Below are 15,264 nucleotides of genomic sequence, written 5' to 3' on the forward strand. Positions count from 1 at the left end.
GTTTAAAATGCATGTAGACAGCTTAGCCCAACTACTGGAGAGAAATTTGAATATCTCTTAGTCGGACTACACAACCTGGATAATGCAGTTAATAGTTTGACTAAGCTAGCATGTAGCCAAGTAGCTCGACTATGACTGGACAGGGCGATGTACAGTGTAGCTACCAAATGTGTCCGCTTACCAAATGTGTCCTAAGTGCCGCGGAATGATGATGTCACATCCGGCATATATGAGATCTTTTTTTTAATGTTTTAATGAGCCAGAGGAAATTGAAATAACGCATTACAAGGCGATTTCTATCATATTTTATTTCCATTTATTTCGAATGGTTTGCGAAGTTTATGTCCGTTCTTCTCCGCAGTCTGCGGAACATACGCGTTGTGATTGGCTGACATGCATGGGTTATTGTTTTTTCAACTGAAATACTAAAACTACCTTCAAATGTACATAATTATCTGCTGCGGAGTCTATTTTGATTTTTGTGCGATATTAAAAAAAAACAATGCCCCGCACGTGTCAGCCAATCACAACGCGTCTTTCGGCTAACATGAAAGTGGTAGGACCGATTTGGTAGGGGTGAAAACTCCTTCATAGATGCACATTTTCCCTGGTAAATGAATAAAAATATATCTGTATGTGTATAAATGCATACTGCGGAGACTATTGTGATTTCTTGCGTGATGTCAAAGAAAAACAAAGCTTCGTACATGTCGGCCAATCACGACGCGTTGTTGCGCAGACTGCGTTTTTCTTGTTAGTTCCCACAAGAAGCTGTGAAGACTTGATTTGTTGGTTTGAGGAGACATCATATCCTGCACAACCCTCACACTCTTCTTTGATGTTCCTGGCTTCTTTATGCAGTAACAAGAAGAAGACGAATATGTGTCCTCAGGAACGTAAGGTCTGGTGCAGTCTCCATTCGCAGTCAAACCCAGAATGGATGTACAGTGAGTGTGCCAGGTCACCTTAGTTCCCTCTCTGCATCCTCTGTCTCCCTAAATCAGCCTGACCGATTCTTTTAAGTTCAGGAAATACAGTCGTTTCAAGTCCCCTGTGGTTATTAATTGGCTCCTGTCGATACTTTTAAATCACTTTCCCCCCGCAGGTCTTCATCAGAACTACATCTTTGTGCTACACCGGGTGTGATTCTGCATTCCACAGTATACAAAACACAACGCTGATGCCAGTCAAGTCTATAGAAGAAGGAGGCAAGGACAACCTGAGTGCTTCTGGCTATTAGACGCTGTCTGCCAGCTACTCATATCTACCATATACACATCTCAGCATATAAATTCTCACAACAACTTATTCAGCCACCCCATCATTGTGCCTCTTGTGCACTTCAGAAAGCACTTTCTCATTTCCATCAACACAGAAGTAGAACATTTCATTTGTCACACAATTGCAGCTCTGGGAGAGTATTTTCACAGGTCAAAAGGTTACTGAACAATGAAGGATCTGGGGGGAAAAAATCACATTTCCACCTCAAAGTATGACATCACCAATAATCTCTGAAGTGTTTTACATTCGATTCTCCAGTGTCCAAACACTCATCCAACTTATAAACACTGGACCCTTTGTCAGATGACACAGCCAGTTGACTTAAACATTTGAGGAGTATACAATTCAGAACGCTTGCTTTCTCTGTCATTTCAGTCAATGAAACAGAGATGACACATTCGATGGAACAATTTAACTGCGATGACATGACAGACAGCACTGAACAGAAGTGATGTTGGTTGAAGTCTTAGTCCCTCCTTCCAGATGCCTAGCGATCATTGAAACTACAGCAAAACTTTAGAACAGTCTAGACTACTGACATAGGGTGCAGCTACGAGCGAGCAAGCTTCTTAGCCTCGAGTTGTCCTTGTTCTCCCCATTTTTATCCAAAGACTCCACAGGCATTTTTTATTTGGTGGGTAAAAAAGGTATTAGATTATTACTTTAACTCCAGGACTGATCATATGAGACATTCCTGATGTGTGTACACGTGTGTGCACCTGATATGTCCTCACATGCGGAGACCATTCTTGACGAAGCATGTCCTTGTGAGGACCTTATACCATTTGGCCAGACCCCACAAATCAAAGCCTCAATTTGAAGACAGCGAAATGACTGGATCATGATGAATTAGGTTTAACTTCACTTCAGAGTCCTGTTTAAGGTTAGCCATTTGTTTTGCATGGTTTTTGGGCGAGAGGCTGGGGAAAGCATTGTGGCAATGAGAGGTCCTCACAAGAATAGCCATACGGTTTTGTGGCGACCTTTTGCCAGACCCTGCAAATTTAACCCTCAATTTGAGGATTAAAAACTTGAAATAACAGGGTGGTTGTAATTGGGTTTAAGTTTGGTTCAGAGCAATGGTTAAGGTGAGCCATTTGTTTAGCGTGGTTAGGTTTAGGGTGAAAGGCTGGGGAAAACATTATGGCAATGAATGGTCCCTGCAAAATAAAAATACAAACAGAGGAAGACGTCACACTTCTGCTACGGAGTGAGTAACGTTATTCCTTGTGCAAGATATATTTGCATATGAGTGTGTGTTGTGTGTAGCGCACTAAACTTTCATCTTGACACTGGATGATAAAAATCTACTGTTCACATATTTCACCTCTATGCTAAGTGGGTGATCTATCACGCCTGAGTTATGCAATATCACTCACAACACACACACAGGGGCAGAAATCATAACAGTGACGGTGACAGCGATGCAGAGATAAAGGTGCAGTGTGCGTACTTGGGCATGGCAGCATGCCGACAGATGATGACAGCTGCAAGAGAGAGGAATTATTGGAACACACACACACTCCGACAGTGAAAAGGTATGATATGTCTCCTGGTATAAAGATGTACTCCGCTCTAATCTCTTTGTCTACAAGCTGCTCTTAGGTTCACGTCAGAAGAAAAGTCTATCTTGCAGTATCTCAATATATAGGGTGGCGATAAAAGCACTATCGTGCTGACTACATTACAACACAACATTAAGGGGACTTCTTATTGGTAAATAAACATATGGTGTAATTCATTTCAACTGGAATTCATGTTAAATATCTGAAATATATTCTCATTTTTTTGTTTAGACTGCCTTTCAATTCCTATTTACTGGTGGAACACAATGAACTCATCACTGGGAAAAGGCATATTTGGTTGAATGTTATTTTGGTATGTTTTTAAGTCAAATTATGATGCTGTCATTTGATATCAGGTGACAGGTATGAATGCATTATTTAAACAGTTGAAACAACATTAAGATACAGAGTAGTTTAATACTGGATACTCTACTCATCTGTTAAAAAAAAACACTTACTTGCTAATGTAATTTGAGATCCACACATTTGTTTCCGAAATTGTGTGAGTCCACACTGCCACAGCTGGAAGTGTTCACAACCAGGCCCACTGAGCATGTGCGTGTCAAACTCAACAGGATGTGAATGTGCTGATTGTGCCTCCACAACAGAGTTTTGCTGTGGCGAAGAACTCACAAAGATCCAGAGGACTCATCTGTCCGAAGAGCTGCTGAGAAACAGGAGGGCGGAAGCTCAGCCTAGCGGTGGGAATACTGATGGTTTTAATGGAGGAGTTTGCGCCTCTTTCTTACAAGGAAGTCATGTGAGAAGGGGACAAAGGTCAGTGGGGGGACACTTTGGGCGGCTCAAGTGGAGCACCAAACTCAACTGCTTTGCCAGCGCATTAAGGTCCACAGATGTTAAAATATGTATCAGACTGCCTGTTTCATATGCCACAGCTCAGTCAAGGTTTTTGGACTTTTCATGTTCAGTGTTGAGAATGATTTCTTCTTGTGTCTGCAGCCTTCCAGATTTCTCATCATAAACCCTGCGAGGAAACCCTGCAGAAGTCGACATTTATGAACCACACGGACGGTATTAGTCACTTTTCTTGCTTATTTTTTCATTACTTATTTCATATAAATTGCATTCATTGCAGAAGCAAATTCCTTCATGTGACTAAATCAACTTAAACAGATAAAAAATATTCAGGTAAGCGACTATAAAAGATTGTTAGTCGGCTATAACCAACTCTGTGCTTTAATAACACACCTGGACAGCATTGTACATAGACCTGGGAAGAATTGTAATAATTCATTCTGATGAATATGATGACGCTATCTTTGAAAGCTGACAGGGCAGTGTGTGCTGCCTGCAGTTTGGTTTTTCAGTAATTCATCCATGCTGTTAAATACTTGTTATGCCTTCATTGTGGGTCCACAGAGCTTTGTTAATACATATCTAAATATCTTAGTATCCTCAGCCACTCCTTGCGTATAAGTAAGCATATAAGATATAAGTAACTTTTATTTTATTAGAATTCTTATATGGTGTTGCTGTAAATTGTGAAGTGTCTAACAAGAACAATAATAATAATAATAATAATGCAGTAATGTTGTGAGTGAACGCAAGAGAGAGAGAGGGGGAGAGAGCAAGAGAGAGAGAGAGGGAGAGAGAGAGAGAGAGTCCTGTCACAGCTAGCCAGTCATCACGTAATGGCTGCCACTGCTTATTGTTCACATCCAGCTTTGTCTTCAGCGCCATTTTGACTCCTGAGAAGGAGCAGTATGATAGCATGTTAGCAGCAGCTAACTCTTGGACAGCCTACTGTGTATTGGAGCTGGTCAAATAAACCAGAGATACAGGAATACACAGGTGCTATTAACGCTATATTATGCTCAAAGCCTTTATCTCAGGAGTCTCTGTTTCACTTCCTCCTTCAGATATTCTCACATTCGTACTGACCTTTATTTATTTTTTTTTTTTATTTGATCTCTTATTAACAACACCCCTTGTGTATTTCAGTTACCAACATTCCGATCCATGTAAATACATTTTTACATTCATTTTAGATTTTACTTTAACAGGAAAACAAACTGTGTTGGCTGGCCTGTCTTTAATTCACATGGAGGGGAATTTGAAATGCTAATTACAAAACACTTCAGAATTCCCCACAAAACGACCAGAATGAGAATCCATAATAACAGTGTTCATAAACGTATGAGGCAAATTATTAATTTTAGCTTCTATGTGATGCACAGTCTGCGAGTGCACATGCTGTTTTTATGTTTTGTAGGGACAATTCATTGACTTTCATGCCTTCCCCAGCCTCTCACCCTAAACCTAACCATCCAAAACAAATGGCTGACATTAACTAGGGCCAAGACCAAATTTAAACTGAACAATAATGTGCCAGTTATTCTGAAGTTTCAACTTTAACAAGGAGGTGTGTTTCCAAGTATTGGTCCCCATAAATATAGCTATATAAGTTCACACACACACACACACATACACACACACACACACACTTACTATAAAGACAAATAAAAAATGTACGTGTGTGATCCTGATAATGCACTTAAGTTTTGCACGTTGCTCGTTTGTTTTGTAATTTGCATCATTTAGAATTCATCTTGTAGCTTTTCGTCCGACCTGCCTTCACACGCATTCATCCGATCAGAAAAATAGACACACGCATCGTTTATTTTTATTTTATTATTATTATTATTATTGTTCCACTATGAAAATATATGTACAATAAATAATTTCGGATTTACACTAATAAAGACTCTCAATAAATAAACTAAGGTCTAAACTTGGGGTCGACAGCAGATTCCCATTTCTTTCATTCTCCAGATTAGATTTTCTAAAAAGAGACTCAGTTCCTGAGATTATTCATGAAACTACATAGAACGAAGAATTCGGATTTATAATAATTATAATAATAATAAAAATAATATACACATAAAAAACAATAATTAATACCTGGAGTGGAGAAAATAATTCCACACAGGAATGAAAAAAATCCTGATGTCTAAAAAAAAACAACAACGAAAAACAAGTAGTAGTTTCTCTTAAAAATGTATTTGTTAAGAATGCAAAAGGATTTTTTTTTCTTCTTTTCAGAAATGTTTCCGTGAAGCTTCGATGTTTGATCCCTTGATGTCGGACCTCAGAAATTGAGGTGCTGCAGGTCGATGGTGCTCAGTGTGCTTGTGAACAAGTCGAAGTCCTCCTCGGAGAAATCCACCGGACTGTCCAGGGAGCTCTGTAGACTTGGAGAGAGGCAGGCGTCTCCCGCGAACAGAGTCAGGTCGGAGAGCGCTGAGGAGGACGCCGGGGGGGTGCTGGACAAGTCCCGCTGCTCCGAGAACACCAGATCCGAGGACGGTTCCGAGCCGTTTTCCTCGAGTGGTTGCATGCTGCGGCAGTCCGTGTGAGAAAATGCTGGCGGCGAGTGGTGGTGGGCTACATCCGAGGACGCAGCCGGCAGGAGTGGGAGTGCGGACCGTCCTTCCCCCTTCGCCACATTGTCTCCGCTGTCAGTGGTGTGGGCGTCCGAAGATGGATTGCTGCTCGGTGCCTCGCCTTCCGACGCCTCCCCGGTACCAGATGCCTCAAGCGGCTGGCTGGAATACGGCGAGGACGCGTCCGCGCCTTCGAGAGGCTCGAAACCGCCCGGCTCCCCCGATTCCTGGCCTCCGCCGCCGTCCCGGTGGTGTGTTTGGCGCTTGTGTTTCATCCGCCGGTTCTGGAACCAAACTTTGACCTGACGCTCCGTCAGATCCAGCAGCGCAGCGATCTCCACTCTTCTGGGTCGACACAAATATTTGTTGAAGTGGAACTCTTTCTCAAGCTCCAGAAGCTGCGTGTTCGTGTAGGCGGTGCGGAGCCGCCGAGAGCCGCCTGGCCCAGCGTCCTGCCCCGCATGCCCCGACTCTGTTTGGCATAAATAAAATAAGAAGAAAAATCAGGTGTGCTGCGTAAATCATTCTAAAATACACCCTTCTGTTTTTCATACGAACACCTCAAATCTAAAAATGTGCCCTTATGATATATCGTGGCATTTAAAAATAACATTGTATTTGCAGGAATAACAAAAGTCAAGACTGAGAGAGTCCGACACCCAAATAACATGAAATAAAGGCACTAAATAAGGCACGATGATGTGGTGTTCTGTGAAACAGCTCTCCTGCTGGGAGGCCCAACATCCAGAGAGAGGGAGAATAAATAAATCAGTGCTCGCTGAGGAAATGATCAGGGAAATGTGGGAATGTAGGAGCCAAATACAAACGACGCACAGCAGGCTCGGGACGACAGAAACATTCAGTGTGGGGGAACGGCACTGCCGTTGGGGTCAGTCTGAGGAATCAAAAACATGAACCACTAGAGAGTGTGCAGTTGTAAATGGAAGCCCCCAACCCCCACCCTGCCATACCGTCTCTTTACCTCGCCATTACAGCCCTACCAGCATCCAATATGGCTCCCATCCGCAGCTGTGTTATGAATATGATCAAACCGCTGCTGATAAACATGTGACAGAGCAAATGGCGCAAACCGGAGGAGAAAAGCGCAGAAATAAATTTCATTACAACGGTGATTTGTCTTTGGGCGACTTGAACTAGGCGTGATGAAGTTCTATTTAACTGATGCGTTAGGGAGGTGAGGATGTTGAATAATGGGAGTATGCGGTGTGGTGGCGCAGTGGTCTTCATTCAGGCTCACCACACGCAGACAGTGGCGCGCTTGAAGATGAAAATACGTCAAACGAAACCTGGGATCATTTTGAGACACTTGACTGTGAATCTCCCTCCACACACACACACACACACACCTTCATATATGCATGCAGTATTCGCCGTAAGTACCGACCTGTGGGTGACTCGACGCCCGCAGATGCGTACCCGGAGGCGGTGGGCGATGGGGAGGATGAAGCGGATGGAATGATGGATCCTCCGTTGCTGGAGCTGTTCCCTGGTTTGGGGCCCTTTTTAGATGATTTTTTCTCCTTCATCCAGGGGAATTCGTGCGCCAGCGGACCCGCCTGAGTCGCAGCGGCGGGGGACAGGCCCTGGCCGGGCGGGCACGGCTGCTGGGCGACTCTGTGCTGCGTCTGGATGCCATTAGTGGAGCCGTTTCTTCGGTTCTGTTGGCTTCGTGCAGCCGGTCTCGGCTGGCTGCCTGTGTAGGGGCTGAGGCTGGGGATGGTGTGCTCGAAGGGAGGCGGAATTACTGTCGACTCCTTGATTGATGAAGTTTGAAATGACTCCAGGACGGCGGGGAAGGACGTCAGGCACTCTGCGAGGGATGGCTGACTGTTTATAAATCCAATCTCCCTTTCGAATTCAAAATTCATAGCTCCCACAAACTGGTATGCCCTACAAACAGCGAGACCCCTGAACAACCCCGTCGCCAAAAATAAAAAAGCAAATCACATAAGCAGGCACACATGCACACGCACGCACGATCCAATATGGCTCCGTAAAAAAATAAAATCTAGAAAAATAGCGGGCGCGTTAGATCCAAGCGGTTTGGTGCTAAATAATAATTGTCTATATTGATATTACTGTCGTATGGGGACCTGGTGGGCTAAACTGAAGAACCACGGGGCGAAATTGCAGCCAATTCCTGGTCACGTGACTGGAGCCAGCCAATTGTAGGCGCTGGGCCTGGTGTCGCCGTCGGCTGTGGGAAGCGTTATTATTTTCCTCTAAAATTCTGTGGCAACGTTGCGGTATGGCGGCTATTGTTCATTGCGCTACCAGGTGGCAACAAGACGGACATGATAAACGCGAATCGTCCGCTCGCCATGTGGGTCGTGTAGGCGGCCAGTCTGTGCGTCCCCGGCTCGATGCTGCGCACAAACAAAAGAGCGTCTTTGGCTTTTTTTTTTTGGGTCGTATGGGTGATGTAATGACGATTCTGGCCAGCGCCGTCTACAATATGGCTCCGTGCTAGGCAGTGAAACAGTAGGTCTTTAATATGATCCAGTGCGACTGACTCTACAAACCCTCCCGATAGAAGCGAGGAGGATACGAGGAGAAGACAGAGGAGAGGATTGATACTTGAGAATTAGGGGGTGAGTGTGGGGTGGGGAGAGGTGATATGAATATGTGTAAGTGCCGCCTATTTTTTTTTTTAATATTAGACATACATGTGCGCGTCATTTTTCAGTCCATACAGAGTTGTGGAAGCGCCGTTCACATGAGTCAGCGAGCCTTACGCAGAGTTCACCACGAGTTCGCTCTCTGCACAATCGAAAAAAAGTTCACCACCTTCTGTCTCTTTCTTTTCTCTCGATCTAATCTTCAACTCTTCAACTCATTCTACCCAAATATTACCGGCGTTCACAAGACTAGCAAAACAAGGAATCAAGCCTATATTTGGGCCGGAGGTTGTGGTGGTCATCGATCTAAGCGCTCGCAAAGACTCTGACAGCAGCAGCAGCTCTCTCCCAACATGACCAGGAACCCCCCTCTTTCTGCTGCCCTCTCTTGCATTTCTTTTTTCTTTTTTGTTTTTGCACATAGAAAACTCCAGTGAATCAAGTGAAAACGTCTAAAATAATAAATAAATGTGAGCCATGGTGTAACCCCCAGTGAGATTGCTAAAATGAGTGGGAAGACAAGGAACTGCAATGTGCGTAGGAGTTATTCTATTGAGCGACTCTCTCTCTCTCTCTCTCTCTCTCTCCCTCTCTCTCTCTCCCTCGCTTCCTCTCATATACATAAATGGTATTGTTGTTAGTGTTTCAATTGTGTGGTTATATTAGCATCAGAAGCAACGGTCCAGGAGCAGCAGCATTATCAGTCAAAAAAAAAAAAAGACAAGTTTGATACCCTTACGTCTCAGTCGGAGCGAGTTATCCGGCGGGCAGGAGCTGCCGTCTGTTTTTATGAGGCAATAAATTAGATCTAATCTCCGCTTATTGGTGTCTTTAATTGTCTGTTTGTCCACCAGAATGTTAGAGGAAGTATAAGCCATTATTTATGGGAGTCTGATTTATGTGCCGGGATTTCTGCTGAGAGAGAAACTGAGCAGGAGTCAGGGCTGGTGAGAAGAAGGGGAGAGAGATGATATCTATCATGCTATGAAGCTTGCGTATTTAGTTAATTCTAAGCCGTCTAAAATTAATATTTTTTACTGAAAACAAGCGCGATATAGACTTCTCTGTGCAAGAACTTTCTAAGCTTATCCGAATGGAACTGAGCTGGCTTCACCTCCCACACGCGGCGGTGACAGCCCGTCAGCTTTTCTTTCTTTGGACGACTTTTGAAACGTGTTTTCCACTGGAGCTGAGCTATTTCTGAAAGTGATCTGGGGGAAAATGGTGCCAATTGGTCGCATGCCGACGATACTCGTATTACACTCGATCCCTGTCGATGCTTGTAAAGCTCAGCTTTTACTTAACTGTATCTCACTACTGCAAAGATGTGCACCCCAGGCAACCAGGTTCATTCACCCCACTGTCAAAGGCCATGAGCATGTGACTCATATGACGTGTGTTAAGTATCCATTTTCACGAATGCAAAACACAAAAAATAAAGTTGAAGGACATTGGTTTCACTACAGTACCCTATTCCACCACTAGATGTCCTTAGCTTTTACACAGCAATTTACAAACATATAACAGGCAGTCATTGCAAAATAATATGTAATAACAATGTGAAGAGCCACCACAGGACTAACAGGACAGAATGTATCACAAGAGTTCATGTCGTCTCAGCTATGACTACAATATTTTACGAGAGTGAGAAAAATATTACATAAAAACAGCTGGAGAAGGAACTTAACATTGTATCTTTTACATAGTAGTCTGTAAAAGATCTGTGTCAAGTTGTAAAAAAATCCCCAAGTTTCTGTCTTAATATCTCGAATAAGTCACGATAGTTCTGAATAATATAACAGTTTATTAAAGAATTGTTTGACAGACAACTCTCTCAACAATAAAAGAAAAATATCTACAAAGGACAAACTTTTTTTTTTCTTCAAAAGGACCTTTTCCCCAACTAATTGTCTGTCTATATAATGACTATGCATTGGATAGTAAACCAATCCCCATCCTAGCCATTTCCCCGTACAAGCCAAAACATTTAAGTACAAGGGTCATAATAGAAACATAAAAACTACTAATTGTCTTCTAAAATACAATAACTTAAAAAAGGTAGTGTCAGTACAATGGACAGAAGAAAAACACAATCTTTTTGTATAACAGTTAATGCTAAAAAAGTACAGTATTTCTCATTATAAATACATGAAGGATAAATAATAATAATAATAATAATAATAATAATAATACAAAACAGAAGGTATTTTCTCAAAATGGCTATAACAAATAAATATTCATATATGAATGTTCACTCGAACACGCATTTGCAAAAGACTCATTGATTGGACGGTCTTCAACATTCAAAATAAGATTCTGTTTATTTGTTTTTTTTATTTATTTTTTTGTTTTGTTTTTACCTTTAACCATCAAAATGTAAACTCTAAGTGCAACAATGATGCCCAGATGTCGGATATGTCCAAAGTACTTTTAAGTAATGCACACAAGGAGTTTATTTTAGGAGCTTCAGTGTTGATTGTGAGGTTCAAAGGAAGTGTATCCAGTCAGAGGCTGAACTGCAGCTATGCAAACAGAATAAAGAAAATTGGCCTGTCTGTCTGCTTCTTCCTTTACTAGTCCCGATTTTTTTTTAAATAGTGTCATAGTATATCACAACACTAAGCTAGAAGCTATGCAGTATGTTAGTGGGTAAAGAGGAAGCAATTCTAGCCTCAGGGCAAATATCCAGCGTGAACACTGGCGCGTGGCAAATTCTCAAGATGATGTTTTTTTTGCGTCTCTTTTTAAGTCTGACTTGAACTGAGAGTCAAAGCTGTATAAGTCTAGTTTTACCAGATAAAACAGAGGTATTATCCAGATGATTTAGTCCCCTAGTGTTGGACTGTGAAGCATGTAGCAAGCATCCAGATGGCAAGCCCATGACACCTTCTCAGAAGAAAGGACAGCCCATTGTTGCCAACCCATGTTACTACTGCCATACAACTGCCATGCTAAACAGCAAAAAAATGACAGAGCACCATTTTGCATCTGGAATTGTGATTCTTGCGCTTTTATGTCACCAAAATAAATCCTTGTGATTTATCAAAAGTACTGGAAACACATCAACACAGATTGCTGGGACATGCATATTGTTCAAATATATACCCTGTTTCCACGTAAGTCAAGATATGCAAGAATTGAAAACCAAACAAACAGTTAAAACCAAATGTACACTTGAAGAATTCATGTGAGAGAGGAATGAGAGCGAGAAAGAGAGATAGGGAGAACGAGAGAGAGAGAGAGCATTGACAGCCAAACCCAAATAAATAGTGCTCTCTGCTTGTATTTACCCTGTATGTCGGTGATGTGCTAAACATAAATATCCTCGTCGATGTCACTTTTATTTAACAATGTCATCACATTGTGTCTTGTGTGTCAACAAAAAGGAAGTTTGCCACTGATGTGAGGTTGAAGATGTGATGACAATGTGTGTGTTGGTATAGCAGTCGTGAGTGTTGAGGATTTGAGTGACAGGTGTGAGTGGAACTGAGTTCCACAGACAGAGCAGGCAGCAGTGGCGGGTTAGTCGATGTGCTTTAGTCAGGATGGACTTCGACAGACCCAGCAGGAGGGACTCCAAGGTGGTCAGCGGATGGTCAGCTGTGCACTGAGTGGACGCTCAGAAGCGCCTAGTCTCCGTGGTGAGCCACACTCCTCACATTGCTCTGCTAGGCTGACAACAACTCCAGCCTGGAGGGCAGCGCTTGTCATCATAAATCTAACCAGCTTGTTAACTGCACATTAAACGCCACTATTTCATTTGGGCAGGCAGAAGAGCAAGTTCTATTCCTGTGTGTCTTACTATTTTAGGGCAATTTAAAACCACAAACACACAGTAGATGAGCTGGTACATGCTTTTCTTCATCTGATATATCGTGTTTTTCACCATGATGCAGTTATTTGCCAAGTATATTTCATCAGCCAACACTCACACACCACCATCGCCAAAATATCTTGAATCATACTATCCAGCTTGTTAGTTCACTGTAGAAGTATTCTTACCATTCCTCCCAAATGAACTGGAAGGACAAATCACTTCAATCTATCTGCCTTCAAAGTGCTGCTAGTCAAGCTTCCTTGGTGAATCAACAAACAGAATCCACAGAGACACAGGGATGGCATGTGCACACAAGAAAGTTTTTCAGTCAACGGCATCCAAGCGTCATTATTAAACAAGCAAATTTGATATGTTTTAACTTTAACTCACTCCTCATCCCGTTCAGTGACATACAGTTAAAGTTGAAACAACCGACCCACAAAACTGTAAACTCTAACCAGACACAGGCTGTCCCTCCGCTGCCCGCCAGTCCCTCATGCTTCCACGCTGCCCTGCTGGAGGCTCCACATGTGAGTTAGTCTGTTAGTGCGTCATGAGTTCTGTTTCATCTTTGTCGTGTAACTAGTTCCAAACCTGCTACAGGTGGGTGAGCTTGGGTGCTTCCTGAATTCTGCCCTGAGTCGAGGTGTGGTGCGCCGACAGCTCTGTGTATGTGGGGTGTGCAGATGGGTCGCAGGGTCCCGGCGGCACCCCGCCTCCCACATGGTGCTGGTTGGTGCCCGATATGGGCCCCGCTCCGTTATAGTCCATGGTTTGGTGGTGAGGTGGCGTGGGACCAAGATGGTTGAGGCCATACATAGAAGGACCAGAACCCGACATGGGCTCCACATAGCTGCTGCCCCCCACATAGACCGGACTGGCCTGCATATTGTTAGGGTTCCCATAACCTCCACTGTTAGCCTGAACCAGTCCATGGTGGGAATGTGGGTCACCGTAATCTGGATCTGGTGCGCCATACTTCTGTTGAGGCGGGCAGCCCTTCATCGGGACATTGGCATAGGCAGTAGACATGGAATAAGAGACTCCTTGATGCTGTTTGCCGAAGGATGGCGGAGATGGAGCATCATAGCCAGAACTACCACCTACGATGGGATGCATTGAATTTAGAAAACTGGCAGAGGACTGCATGGATAGAGGGGGCGAGCCGGTTGGTGAAGGACCTCCAGAGCTAGAACTCAATCCTTTTGACTTCTGGTCCTTTTTGTACTTCATGCGCCGGTTTTGAAACCAGATCTTGATCTGTCGTTCAGATAAATTCAGCAGGTTTGCCATTTCCACCCGCCGGGGCCGACATAGGTACCGGTTGAAGTGGAACTCCTTTTCGAGTTCAACCAACTGCCCGCTGGTGTACGCTGTCCGAGCCCGCTTGGATGACGTAGAAGACCCTCCAGTGGGACTCTTCTCCCCACCGCTGCCGCTCTCTCCTCCTCCAGACACTGCAGGAAACAGACACCGTGTTCAGCCATATGTAGCCCAACCACTGCAGCCTCAACTACGACCTTCTGGTCTGTAGGTGAATTACGCCACAATCCCGACAAGCCACCTACAAATAGAGATGACGTAGAGGAAAATAAAAGAAGAGGCCGGAATGAGAGCCAACGGAATTTATGGCAATATTTGTTGTCAAATGTTTTGTGGCAGTTATTAATAACCGAGGGGCTGCCAGTGGTCAAAGACAATCTAATTGTATCTTAGCTGCTTTGACAAGCCCCCACAGCTGCAGTAGAAGCTGAAGTGACCCTTACACAGAGATAACAACAGATAACTCCGAAGTACTAATAGAGCAGAGAATACTTTTGACTGCAGAGAAGAGTCCAGTTTCATTGAACTGTAACAGTTGCTGTGTAACCCAATGTAGTAGCTGTGAATCCCGTGAATCATGTTGGAAGTAAAAAAAAAAGATTTTATCTAAAAGTATCTGTAAATGAAAGACTGTCGTGAGCATCATGTTCAGTAACAGTTAGATTTTACCTTTTCTTTCAGATTAAGGTCCAGAACAACACATATTAAACCTTCCCCGACAGGCAAGTGAAAATATGAGGGCGATGCCAAAACACGCCCCCTAGTTCAACTGCAGTGGTCCTCATCTGTATGTCCATATGTAAGAGCGGTATTTGTGCCATAGATGAACTGGTTAAGTATATATTTGAATTTGGAATCTTAATGCCATGTGGCTCAGGAGTGAATGATTGTGAATGTTGACAAAACGTGCATAAGCTTGTGATGGATCAGTGTCTATGTGTTACGTTTTGAAATGTATGTTGTGTAGCAGAAATGTAAGAATAATACTCAATTTTTTCTTATTATTGTTATTATTATATTGTTGTCGTTATTATTATTTATCTTGTGTGAAATAGCATTTTTCCATGTTTGGCTGCTAGTGATCAAAGGACAGTTACATTCAAATATTTACTGGCGGTGTTGCCATGGGAACGTCTCCAGTTACAAACCTGGGCCTGCACAAACCTGTTTCTGTAGTAATAGTCAATACTCTGAGGAACGACTCAATTCTCTTGGGATGTGTGGTTCTAAAGATA

At 43.2% G+C, this 15,264-nt stretch overlaps 2 protein-coding genes across 6 annotated transcripts in view; both read right to left on the minus strand.

Moving 5' to 3' along the window:
• Nucleotides 1–5,527: 5,527 nt before the first annotated feature.
• On the minus strand, nucleotides 5,528–8,349 carry hoxb2a (homeobox B2a). Its single transcript, XM_053852404.1, has 2 exons — nucleotides 7,656–8,349; nucleotides 5,528–6,722 (listed from the first exon to the last, which is right to left on the minus strand). Exons 1-2 carry the CDS (start codon nucleotides 8,137–8,139, stop codon nucleotides 5,956–5,958), a joined length of 1,251 nt encoding a protein of 416 aa, XP_053708379.1. The 5' UTR covers nucleotides 8,140–8,349; the 3' UTR covers nucleotides 5,528–5,955.
• A 2,275-nt stretch (nucleotides 8,350–10,624) lies between these two features.
• The window catches only part of hoxb3a (homeobox B3a), a 33,864-nt gene continuing 29,224 nt past the window's right edge, over nucleotides 10,625–15,264 (minus strand). For all 5 annotated transcript variants that reach the window (XM_053852401.1, XM_053852402.1, XM_053852403.1 and 2 more), the window contains one exon: nucleotides 10,625–14,163. In XM_053852401.1, the coding sequence (XP_053708376.1) occupies nucleotides 13,304–14,163 (860 nt within the window). In that variant the 3' untranslated portion in view covers nucleotides 10,625–13,303. The remainder of the gene's footprint in view (nucleotides 14,164–15,264) is intronic.

The sequence above is a fragment of the Synchiropus splendidus genome, chromosome 19, assembly GCF_027744825.2.
Source record: "Synchiropus splendidus isolate RoL2022-P1 chromosome 19, RoL_Sspl_1.0, whole genome shotgun sequence".
Taxonomy (NCBI): Eukaryota; Metazoa; Chordata; class Actinopteri; order Syngnathiformes; family Callionymidae; genus Synchiropus; species Synchiropus splendidus.